Here is a 12,860-nt window from a genome sequence, read left to right on the forward strand (position 1 = left end):
CCTTATCCTTATCCTTATCCTCCTCTTCCTCCTCCTCCTCCTCCTCCTCCTCCTCCTCCTCCTCCTCCTCCTCCTCCTCCTCCTCCTCCTCCTCCTCACTCCCCTACTTTTTGTTATCCCTTCCTCTCCTTTATACTTTTGCCCTTCAAGATTACTTTTCATTCATACTTTTCTTTTATTCCTCCTTGTTCCCCCTTCGCTTTCTCAAACATCCCTTTTTCTCCATTTCCCCTTCCTGTCCCTTCTCTTCCCCTCCTTACTTTGCTACACTTCCTTTCTTCCTTTTCTTGTTCCTCTTTCTCCTTTTCTTTCTTGTATTCCCCCTTTTTCTTCTCATTCCCTTTCTATATTTATCAAATACGTATAGTTTTACATTCCCTCCTTCTTCCTCTCACTTCCTCTCACTGTAACCTCGCCCTTGCTCTTCAGAGTCGGCCCAACATTCTCTCTCTCTCTCTCTCTCTCTCTCTCTCTCTCTCTCTCTCTCTCTCTCTCTCTCTCTCTCTCTCTCTCTCTCTCTCTCTCTCTCTCTCTCTCTCTCTCTCTCTCTCTCTCTCTCTCGTTTCCTTTAGTTCTATACGTATATATTTTCTTTTGGTTTTCTATTTATTTTCTCTCTGTCACTTCCAGCTTTTCCATGTATCTTTGTGCACCATTTCCTTTTCCTTCCTTTCCATGTATGCTGTGTGTCTAGCTTTACACACTCTCTCTCTCTCTCTCTCTCTCTCTCTCTCTCTCTCTCTCTCTCTCTCTCTCTCTCTCTCTCTCTCTCTCTCTCTCTCTCTTCCTATTTTTTTATGCTTTTCTCTTATCTACTCGATATTTTCATCATATTCTCCTCTTCTTTTCTCTTGTTACCCTCTCTTTTCTCCTCATTTTCCTCTTTCCCTTCCTCCTCCCTATCTCCCCATCCCTCACTTCTTATCCCCGCTCGTCACTGGGCAGTGGACACTCACCTACGACCTTCATGTTGACAACGAAGCTCAGGATCGGCTTAGTAGACACCTGACACTCGTACGTCCCTGCGTCTGCCGGCGTCACACTCTTGATTCGCAGCACCCACTCCAGATTAGGCTCATTGAACACCACGGACACCCGCTGGTCTGTGCTGTACTTGTACTTGTCCACCGTCAGGATGTGAAGATTGTCCTGTCTGATCCACGACACCTGAGAAAGAGAGGCAGAGAAAGAGAGAGGTTGAGGTGATGTGTGTCTTGTTGCATGAGAGTATTGGTGTGTTAAAAAGGTGGGTTTTAAGTTCTAGGGTGTTGTGGTGGGTTATTTGCATGTTTATAATGAGTGTGGGGTGTTGTGGAGGGAATATTTGTGGGATTGTCAGGTTTTTGGGTGTTATTGGGGAAGGTATGTGGTAAGAGTGATGAGGTGAGATTGTTGGTGTGAGGTAGGGTGCTGTGGTAAGGTATTTGGAGAGGTCCTGGGAGTTGTAGGGGATAAATACGGTGAGGTGTTGTGCTAGCGAAAATTTGTGAGGTGTTGGGTGGGAACGAGTGACTGTGGTGGTGTGGGGCTGTGTGGGGTGTTGGTTTAAGGGTAACAGTCTGGTGTGGGAGCGTGGGTCTGGGTGCACAGGGTGTGGTGTCGTGTCGTGCAATGCCGTGTCTGTGTATTTACTTAGTTTAGCTTGTTTGTTTGCTAATTTCAGTACACGCAGCCTGAGCTACTCTCGTGTGTGTGTGTGTGTGTGTGTGTGTGTGTGTGTGTGTGTGTGGTATATTTCAAGACGTTTGTCCCAGATTTTTGGCTAACTCTATTGATGTTTAAGGTTACTGGCAATCAAGTGGGCCTTTTTCTTTTATTTTTGTTACGCTTGGTTAGCTTTCTTCTTGCATATAAAAAATGAAATAGCTCTATTAACACCTCCTACACCTACTTGTCTCACCACGTTGCTAAGAAAAATAATAAACTACAAGGAGTTATAATTGTACCACGTTAAAGTTTCAAAGTAATTGTCTGACTGTGCAGTGCGTGACTTCTGAACAAGGTAACAGAATTCCTGGCTCTGTAGATAGTCAGTGTGGGAATGTAGTGAAATACCGCCGCCAGTAGCATTCACTCTTTCTGAATCACAATAACAGATGGAGCATTGATATCGCCTATCTTACATTTTCCTCAGGTGTTCCCGTTTTTCCTTACTTTTTACCTGTATTCTTCTCAGTTTCCAGTACTTGTTTCTTGCAATTACATTAGTCTGCTTCATTTTAATTATTGATTTTCCAAACTGGCTTCCTTTTTTTCCTTTTTTTATGAACTATACAGAATTTTGAGCTTCCATTATACCTCTACTATATTTTTTCTTCTCTATTTTCCCCTTGTTTGATTTATCCACACAGATTCTCCACAATACTCTATATCAATTATGCCACTATTCTCCCTAACTTTCTTGCTTGTTTACTCTCCAACACTTCCATGCACACTTTATTCTTCTATAGTAAGAATACCCGTCCATACTACCTATGTTAGAGCTTACATTACATTCTTGATAAGTACTCTGGCTTGTTACTTTCCCCTACCTTGATACAGGCACGAGGAGAAACATCCACCAAGAGAAATACGGTAAGCAAAACACTATGCAGTACAGTACACAACAATACCAGCCACTTTGTTTTCTGTGCGTAGTTTTTAGTTTAGTTTCCTTCTCTCTTGCATCGCCGCCTGCCTGCATTGTCCCGGGGTTGAATTTATGGGCAACAGAAAATGGGGAATGCGATAATGGGGCACTGGTGTATCTGCTCCTGCCTGATTCTCCGCATTCGTGGTCTCTTCTATTCCCTTTCTTTTTTTCTCCTTTCTCTCCTTCTCCGTTTCCGAGCGTCTCCCACAAGCCCTTAAGACTTTGAGGGAGGGAAGGAAAATGCATGAGAGGTTTAAAAGTGGTGTGTTTTCTCTTCTTTTCGCATAATTATTTTATTCTGTATTTTTCTGTATAGGAGATTGACACTTGCTTCTCTTTCTAGTTAAACGGTATTGAGAGAGAGAGAGAGAGAGAGAGAGAGAGAGAGAGAGAGAGAGAGAGAGAGAGAGAGAGAGAGAGAGAGATTATGTAATGGATTCAGCTAGAAGTATATTAATTTCAGAATATCCTGATAAAATTAAGGAAATAGGATGCCTCATTAAGAGACAAGATGAAAACCAGAGGATGAGAAAGAAGAAGAGGAGGAGGATCAGGAGGAAGTAGAGGAAGAGGAGGAGGAGGAGGAGGAAGGGGAAGAGGAGGAGGTGGAGATTATGATAATGAAATAAGATGTCAGAAAAGAAGTGATAAGATGAAATGTATGAAAGAATGGCGTGGAAAAGGATAAAGAAAGAGAGAGAGAGAGAGAGAGAGAGAGAGAGAGGTCAATGAAGAAAAACAGAAATATATTAATCTGCTGTAAAGAAAAAAAAAACAAGAAATGGTTGATTCGTGAAAGTAGGAAGTGAAAAAAAGAGAACATGTTGGAAATAGAGATAAATGAAAGGAAATAGAAAAAAAATGCAAGAACATAAATAATTGAAAAAAGGAAACAAAATATGTAAAAAATAAATAAATAGAATACACATATAACATAATGGATTAAAATAACAAGAAAATTAAACACATCAAGAAAAAAATACAGAAAAAAAAAAAACCGTAATCGATGAAAGAAAACGAACAACCGACGATAGAAAACAAGGGAAACTAAACTAAAATAAAAATATATACAAAAAAAAAGAAAAGAAAAAGAAAGCTGAAAGGAGGAAGGCAAGAAAAGGTTAAAGTGGCAGTGGAGGAAGTAGAATGTCTCGTGAAAATTCCAGGAATGAAAAGGGAAAGAAATGAAAGGAGATTTAAGTCTTTTTGGGACACACGGGACTTGTAGGTTGTCCCAATGCAGCTTTAGGCCGACAGAGAGAGAGAGAGAGAGAGAGAGAGAGAGAGAGAGAGAGAGAGAGAGATTAACTGACTGACTTAACAAATAGATGGAGAAATAGATAAGTAAGCAAACAAAGACTGACACGGAAACAGAGACAGGCCGACAACCATTTCAACAGAGACAGGAATAGAGACAGACACAGAGAAAAGCAGGCAACCATTCCAAGAGAGACAGGAAGACGACAGACAGACAGATACAGACGAACACACACACAGACAGTTGCACAGATAGACACAAAGCACAAAGACAGGAATACTATGAAAATTAAGACATATAAACTAAAAAAAAAAAAAAAAAAAAATTCAGACTAACAGAAGAATGAAAGAATTATATAGATTAAGTAAGTAATAAAAGGAAAAATGAATGACAGAAAGCGTACACATGAAGATCAAACGGTAAGCAGATATATGAAGGAGCAGCACAATTGCAAAGGATACACGAGATAAAAAAGAGAGTGAAAGCTGGAAATGCATAAAGCGGTGCAGTAAGTTCTCAGGAATCAGTGATGCAAAGGCAGGAGGAAAAGAACACTTTGAAACAGACTTAACAGGCACACACAGGGGTATTGGAGAACAGGCGCGAGAGAGATTGAGGTATTTGTATTGAGATTCACAGACATTTATAGGTATTCACTGTGAGATAAACATGTGCGAAAAATTTAACTCTTTTACTACCTGAAAACATTTTAACCTTGAGATTTCTGTACGATTAGACCATTTTATTGACATTAGGAAGTGTCTATGGAGGTCAGAAGATTAATGGCCACAGTGTTCGTTATTTTAATCCTTACACAAGTTTTTGAAGCTGTATGAAGTCACCAAATAACAAGCAGAATGAATATGGAAGCGCGTTGTGGTGTTCAAGAAGTTAAGCAGTGAAACGATGATTTTGAACTACCAGTGTATTGAAATGATAAACAAATAACAGGAAAAAAAGATAGAAAAAGAGCGAAATAGCGTAAACACAGAAGAATAAAGAGAAGAGAAACACAAATGATATTACTAAAACAAACTGAATTATCAAATAGTGATCAGGAAATAAATAGTATCAAGACAGATGGAAATAAAAAGCACACGCATAGAATAAAGTATGGAGGAAAAAATGTAATATGAGAGTATCAGAAAAGCAAGAAAAAAAAGAAAAATAACGACGATTTGAAGACGTTGTAGTGTGGTGTGGTGTGGTGAAGGATGGCGAAGCAAACAACACACTAACAAAATGAACCTAAAACTACTGAAAAAAAAACTAAAAAATGAAGTGCAATAAAATGAACGGAAATCAAGGTGAGAAAAAGACGCACATAAAAGGATCAATAAATGATAAAATATTTGAGGAGAACTTGTAAATAAAAAATAAAAAACTCAATCTCCAATACAAATCGTACCAAGACACGACAAGCGAGAGAGAGAGAGAGAGAGAGAGAGAGAGAGAGAGAGAGAGAGAGAGAGAGAGAGAGAGAGAGAGAGAGAGAGAGGAAAAAAATTAGAAAACAAACTTATAACACAAAGAGAAGACAAACAGATACAGGTACAGATGATATCCTACATGCCTCTTAGAACCAGAGAGGTAAGCAAACACACACACAAACACACAGACGGACAGACAAACAGGATAACAATGCACAGGAGAGAGAGAGAGAGAGAGAGAGAGAGAGAGAGAGAGAGAGAGAGAGAGAGAGTTCCAAGTATCTAATCCCTTAAGAAACAAGACAATTCCTTGAAAACTTTACATTTCAGGGAGTTTTATCCATGAATTTTGTGCTTACATATTGAGGCTGGACAAAGGAGAGAGAGAGAGAGAGAGAGAGAGAGAGAGAGAGAGTCTAGTTAAGCCTCTACTTCCTCTTATTCTTGTTGTTCTTCTCGTCTTGCTCCTTTCCTTGTTCCTTTTCCTACAAGAGCTTCGATTTCTCCTCCTCCTCCTCTTTCTCCTTCTCCTTCTCCTTCTCCTTCTCCTTCTCCTTCTCCTTCTCCTTCTCCTCCTCCTCCTCCTCCTCCTCCTCCTCCTCCTCCTCCTCCTCCTCCTCCTCCTCCTCCTCCTCCTCTAACCTCCGCCTGTTTTTCTTCTCATTTTTTTTCTGTTTTTCCTCTACCCTCCTCTTTTCCCTTTTCCTCTTCCATCTCCTCCTGCTTCTCTTCCTCCATCTTCTCTTTCTTGTCCTCCTTCTCCTCCTCCTCGTTTGACCGAAGCCATCCGCCGCTAGAAACGTCGTCTCACGGTAGTTGTAGAGTTCGGGGAAATTTCTCAAATAGAGCTGATGTTATGGAGGCGGTGGTGGTGGTGGTGGTGGTGGTGGTGGTGGTGGTGATTTTGTCATATGGGATGTTTGATTTATTCTTTTCTTTTCCAGAGTATGTGTTCGTCCTCGGCCTTGGTGAGTGTTGCAGTTATTTTGTGTTTGTCTCTGATATTTTTTTGTTTTTCTCTGTATTTCTTTTTCTCTTTTTTATGGTTACTGTCCCATTGAATCGTGAGTACTGCATTTTCTTAAAGTATAATGTGTGATGGTTTCATTACATTTAGCCTTATTGAATGGGTTTTATCGACAAATATGTGTAGATGTACTTCCGAACTTCCTTACTGCTGATGGAGGGTGTATATACAGACATGCCTTGACACGATATCAGTTCTTCTCTCAATAAGCTGGCACAACCTGGCCTAATCTCTCTGTTGTACCTTAAGATTCAGTGTCAGTATACCCTCTTAATATTATGAAATCGGTTGAGAGACAAAGCTAATGTCTAGTGACTATAATCTCCACTATATTGTATCCCAATCTTAGAGTGAAAATTTAATCACGTAAAGGATGTCACGGAGAGGCGTACCTTAGCTCGGTGCCTCGGCCTTGTAACCTTCACTCCATTTCCAGATTTTGTTGAAGAAGAGGTAGTTACGTGTGGTATGAAGAGTAGTGTTTAAGACTAAGAATAACTTTTAAGATAAAGAATTTTGTTCCAGATTAAGAGTAATACTTTAGATTAGGAATATCGTTTTCCAGAGGTTCAGAGTAACGTGAAACAGTAAGAGTAATGTTTGAGGAGATAACATGAAAGATTAAGAACAATGTTTTAAAGATTAGGGATCATTTCTTCTGAGTACCAGACCCTGGACCGCCTGAGGTGCATCCTGCGCTCATCTTACACTTTTTAGAAAACTTTTTCTTCTATTCTTGCTTAAGAAAATTGAGCCGAGATTCTCTCTCTCTCTCTCTCTCTCTCTCTCTCTCTCTCTCTCTCTCTCTCTCTCTCTCTCTCTCTCTCTCTCATGTAGTCCTCTTGGAGTATCGTATATATATATTAAAGAAAGGCAGGAAAAGGTAAATAGTTTAAAAAAGGTCGGTTATATTTGCAGTTTTGTGATTCGTATTCTCATCAGATAATTTATTTATTTAAAACTAATTATGGAAATCAGGATGCGTATATTTTTCCGTTCATGTTATTTTGTTTGACTTCTTTTATTTTTCGTTTCCGGTACAAACACTGACAGCTCTGCCTCTCTCACAGCAAACAAACTGGCTGGAGTTGCTGACCTCCTTTATCATACCAACGCTGTGTATTTGTGTGTATAGTGTTTGTGTGTGTGTGTGTGTGTGTGTGTTGTCTTTTCCTCTGCTTTCCACGATAGACATTCCCATTTTCCTTTAAGAGATGATTAACGCAGATTTGATCGTCATGGCATGGAAGGTTATGCGTCTCTTTTTCCTCTTAGATAAAAAAAAAGCATCGTTAGGGCGATTAACACTGCGTCGTCTTCTGTGTCTACATAGTTTGCTTCTGTATACAAAGTCAGCCGTTCCTATTAAGGCTGGATTGGTATCATTCCGGGAGCGTGTTCATCTCTGCTGGGCTGCGGCATGATAGACTGCTAATGGAAAGGCCAGCCCTCGTCGAGGAGGCAGGGAAAGGTGGGTAGCAGCGGCAGGCAGGCCGGAATATGGGCCTTCCGCGCCGGCCTCCGTGTCCCAAGGTGGCAGGCCAGAATAATCGATGCGTCAGGTGAATTCAGCGCCGTGTCCAATGGTGGTGGAGGTCCCCACCTGGCGCATATCCATACCCGACTCCAGCTGGCTTAACCTTCTTCCATGGTAAAAGTTGTATTTGCTCCCTCGCTTATGCAAGTCTAATCCCTGTAGCGGGAGTAGAGTCATTTGGGTTCACTGCGTGCTGGATTCCCTTGATACCTTGCTGTCTCCCCTTAGTCACTCCCTGCCAAAGCTAAGGAAGATGGAGTATATTCGTCCTCAACTTACCGATTTATCGTTGACGTTGAACACCCTACAGGAGAGCACCGCCGTCTGTCCCGCCTGCATGGTGATGTTGCGCGGTAAATTACGGTCGAAACTCGGTCCCGGGGGAGGTCCCACCGTGGAGTCATCCTGAGGGAAGTCCAGTAGGCGGGCCATGCCATTTGGATTGTCACCAGCTGCCCTGCTGCCGCGCCCCGCCATCTCCCGCACCGCTATCACTCGCCGCACCCCGCTCTTCTCGTCCACCCTGAATGCATATCCTCCCTCCTCGCCTCGCGCCGCGGAAGTGCTTGATCTCCGCCTCATGGAGGACTGCGGCGTCTGCTTCTGGCGGTGGTGTTTGTGATGTTGATGGGAGGAGGATATGGAGAAGCGGTTCGAGATCCATTCTCCATTTACATTCTTCCCATTTTCTATTCTCTCTGCGTCCTCCTCTTCCTCCTCCTCGACCCCCAGCCTGCCGCCTTCTATTTCCCAGCGGTGGAGGTGGTGGTTGTTGTGGGTGAAGTGGTGGTGGTGGTTGTGGTTGTGGTGGTGGGAGGAGTGTTGCTGGGGGACGCGGTGGTGCGGGTTGTAGGTCTCGCCGTGCCACTGGTGAGGAACGGGGGTGTGTTGGGGCCTCAGGTACGGCAGTGTTGAGATTTGACGGCCTGGAAGGAACAGGAAAGGCACTCAGTTAGTTTTTACTGTTTTTCAGTTGAGAGGTGCAATGATCTGTGCTTTGTGAGGCGTCAGTCAGTCAGTGTTGTGAGCGATGGACGAGGGAAAAAAATGTTAACACCTATTTGATGCTTTCCTTTCGTGTTTGTTCTTTATTGTATACAGAGGAAGAAGACAGTCATTCTTATCTATTACTGCAGTAAGGTCAGTATTTTTTAACGATAACGATGCAGTGTTTCTTTGCCTCTTTTCATCTCTCCCTTCTCTTTTCCTAATTATTCCTCTCCCCTCTGTTCCTTTCCCATCCTACCAATATTGTTCTCTTCCTTTCTTTCTCTACGACTCTCTCCCGTTCCCTGCTAATATTGCCCTCCCCCTCACCTTCCCTACGTTATCAAAAAGTGTTGCAGTCCTGGAATAAATTGTATTACGTTGAATATAATTATCTTACTTCTGACAAAGGTTATATATATCAGTCTCCTAAAGTTATCGCTCACTTGGAAGGAAAACTCTTTTATGCACCAGAAATTACCATAAGCAAATACTCATTACGTGTCTATTTATCGTTCTACTGTATCAATTCACTTAATGTTATTCAGCAAATGCCATCGATGTTTAAAATTCAATATATCGCATCTATTTGTTATTTTCAATCGTTTACGTCTAATATTATATGTATGTAATTCTCCATCGCACATTTAATCAGATGGCATTTATGTTGTGGAGTTTCAGCTGATCAAGTAAAAGGCTTCTGACAAAATCCATGTGAAGCAGCTGTTTGTCGGAGTGAACTTAAACAAAAGTGGCTGGTTTTTATTTTTTTTTCTTTTTTTTTTTTTTTTTTGCCACAGTAGCCTTGGATTATCTGAAGTCCCTTTGTCATCCTCCTACTCCAGACATGTTTTTTTTTCTCTCTCTCTCTTCTTGCTTCTACTATTATTTTCATTTATTTTTTCCTTTCCTCGACTTTCACCCTTCAACAGGAAACCAGGAAATAATGACGATATACAAATAGAAGGATTCTCAAATTTTCTGCTCTAGGCGTTTGACACACACACACAAAAAAAAAAAAAAAATAAATAAATAAATAGATAAACAAAAATAAAAATAAAAATAAATAAATAAATAAATAAATACATAAATTAAAACAAAGTAAATGAATAAATAAATAAATAAGAATAAATAAATACATGAAAATAAAAAAATAAAGAAAAAATAAATCAAGAAAAGCCAAATAGAACAAATAGTATCTCCTTCGTTATGGCGTATATATTATTTTTTCTGCATCAATTTTTTTTTTCCTGTGTTGTTTTAAATTTTCTGTTTTAAACTCCAGAGTAAAGAGGCTCTGCATTACATCAAGCTTATGTTTTTTAAGCCAGATTCCAAGGCAGCCGTGGTTGTAATACTAAAGGTAAATGACAACACATGCTGAAAGAACACCACACCACTTTTTTTGTCTTGCTTTTCTTACTTCCCACTCACAAAAACATATTTCACGTCCTAATTAAGCAACACTGAACTATACGTGTTTTGAGTATACAGTGTTTTGTTCCTTAGCATCATACACACACACACACACACACACACACACACACACACACACACACACACACACACACACACACACACACACACACACACACACCGCGTAGTGTAGTGGTTAGCACGTTCTGTTCACAATCAGGAGCGCCGGGTTCGAGTCCCGGCGCGGCGAGGCAAATGGGCAAGCCTCTTAATGTGTAGCCCCTGTTCACCTAGCAGTAAATAGGTACGGGATGTAACTCGAGGGTTTGTGGCCTCGCTTTCCCGGTGTGTGGAGTGTGTTGCGGTCTCAGTCCTACCCGAAGATCGGTCTATGAGTTCTGAGCTCGCTCCGTAATGGGGAACACTGGCTGGGTGACCAGTAGGCGACCGAGGTGAATTACACACACACACACACACACACACACACACACACACACACACACACACACACACACACACACACCTCCAGCAATAATTTTAATTGAATTTTTCTATCTATCAATAAAGTAGAAAAACTATCATATTCTTTAGAGAGAGAGAGAGAGAGAGAGAGAGAGAGAGTAGGTAGTGGTGTACTGGTGTGTATATAAGGTAATGCATCTGATTAACATGCTGATAATGCTGCGTAAGTAATACTGTATCTGATTGGATTCCACCTTATCCACACACACACACACACACACACACACACACACACACACACACACACACACACACACACACACACACACACACACAGTGGTTAGAGCGCTGGCTTCACAAGCCAGAGGACCGGGGTTCGATTCCCCGGACGGGTGGAGATATTTGGATGTGTCTCCTTTCACGTGTAGCCCCTGTTCACCTAGCAGTGAGTAGGTACGGGATGTAAATCGAGGAGTTGTGACCTTGTTGCCCCGGTGTGTGGTGTGTGCCTGGTCTCAGGCTTATCCGAAGATCGGAAATAATGAGCTCTGAGCTCGTTCCGTAACGTCTGGCTGTCTCGTCAGAGACTGCAGCAGATCAAACAGTGAAACACACACACACACACACACACACACACACACACACACACACACACACACACACACACACACACACACACACACACACACACACACACACATATCAATTCAAATATTCATTGGATTGAGGTACGCGTGTCATATTGCATTGACTTTTATTTTTCGAAGCTTTTTAAAGGTTGAATTTTGCTTCATCGCTACGTATAATGAGTAGAGAGAAGAAAAACGTCCCTTCTATGTCGTCTGTTCTACCTTGCTTTCTCTGTGGTCCTCATTATCCAGTGTAAAGGTGTGTGGGATGAATTAAGCTTCTTGTTAGTGATTTTGTCTCGTTTTCTCTCCTTGTTTGGCTGACGCTGAGTAAATAAGATGAAAGGGCTTGTTTTGAAAAGGTGACAATGGAGGAGCTGGGGTGGAGTTAGTACGAAAATATTCCTTGTCAGTAAGGGCGCTGCTTTTGTTGTTTATTGTCATTTCCTCGACTTTGACGGGGTTTTGTTTTAAGGCTTACCATCTCCCAGTTTGTCACCGTACTCATCCTCCCTCCTCATTTTCTCCTCTTTTTTTTTCTTTCCTCATGTCTCTCCCCTCTTATCCTTTTGCTATTATTCCTCTCCCTTATCTCATTCCCCGTTGCTCTCCCCTCTTATCCTGTTCTATTCCCACTTTCCCTTTAGTATTTCCTTCCCCTTCCCCATTTCACTTTTACCTCCATCCCTCTCACCACTTTGTTTGCTCCTATTTCTCCATTACTTTACTCTCTCTCGTTCACTCCTCATGTCTTTCTTTTTTTTTTTTTTTTTTTGCTTCTCTTCTCCCTCTTTTCTTTTCAAATATTCTCGTTTCTGACAATTTAGTTCCCCCGCATTTATTTTCCCTTCTTTCCTCTTTTTTTCTTCTATCAGCAGTTATGTATTCATCATCATTCGCTCTTGTTTTCTTTCTTTTGTTACTTTTATTTGTCGTATATTTAGTTTTCACTAATTTTTCTCTTATCCACATCGTCTCTTCCTTGTTTACCATCTCTTGTTCCTATCGCATATTTCTTTTCATATCGTTTTTCTTCCATCTCTTCTTCTCCTCTCCCAGTTTATCATCACACGTCCTTGTATAATCCATGTATTTTCTTTTAACCTTGTCGTTCATTATCTCCTCTCTCATCTTCTTGTTTACCTTTGTTTACCACCACGTCCCTTTACACATCATGCCTTTCTTTACAGCTGATCATAAGCGGCTCTTCAAACTCAACACGAGACGGATTCGTGACTTTTTACCGGCAAGATCTTCGTCTAAACAAGGTTGTCGACATAAATCGTGTTGTTACGTTCGTCTCTGTCTGATTTGTCCTCCGCTGTGGGCCCGATAGACAGACACTTGGAGCGGCGGCCGTATGTCTCCTTTCCCCACACTGATGTCTCGATACCCGCAGCCGCTACATTCCTGCGCTACACGGCTCAGGGGAGTGACGAGCAGTGTTGGTGGGCCACGTTCCGCTCTCTCTCTCTCTCTCTC

The 12,860-nt window shown here is 41.5% G+C and overlaps 1 protein-coding gene across 2 annotated transcripts in view; it reads right to left on the reverse strand.

The window, feature by feature from the left end:
• Positions 1-12,860, reverse strand: part of LOC123498578 — a 168,635-nt gene that overhangs the window by 23,248 nt on the left and 132,527 nt on the right. For both annotated transcript variants that reach the window (XM_045245830.1, XM_045245831.1), the window contains exons 3-4: positions 8,164-8,810; positions 957-1,167 (exon numbers count right to left, since the gene is read on the reverse strand). In XM_045245830.1, coding sequence (XP_045101765.1) covers positions 957-1,167; positions 8,164-8,810 — 858 coding nt within the window. The remainder of the gene's footprint in view (positions 1-956; positions 1,168-8,163; positions 8,811-12,860) is intronic.

The sequence above is a fragment of the Portunus trituberculatus genome, chromosome 48, assembly GCF_017591435.1.
Source record: "Portunus trituberculatus isolate SZX2019 chromosome 48, ASM1759143v1, whole genome shotgun sequence".
Lineage (NCBI taxonomy): Eukaryota > Metazoa > Arthropoda > Malacostraca > Decapoda > Portunidae > Portunus > Portunus trituberculatus.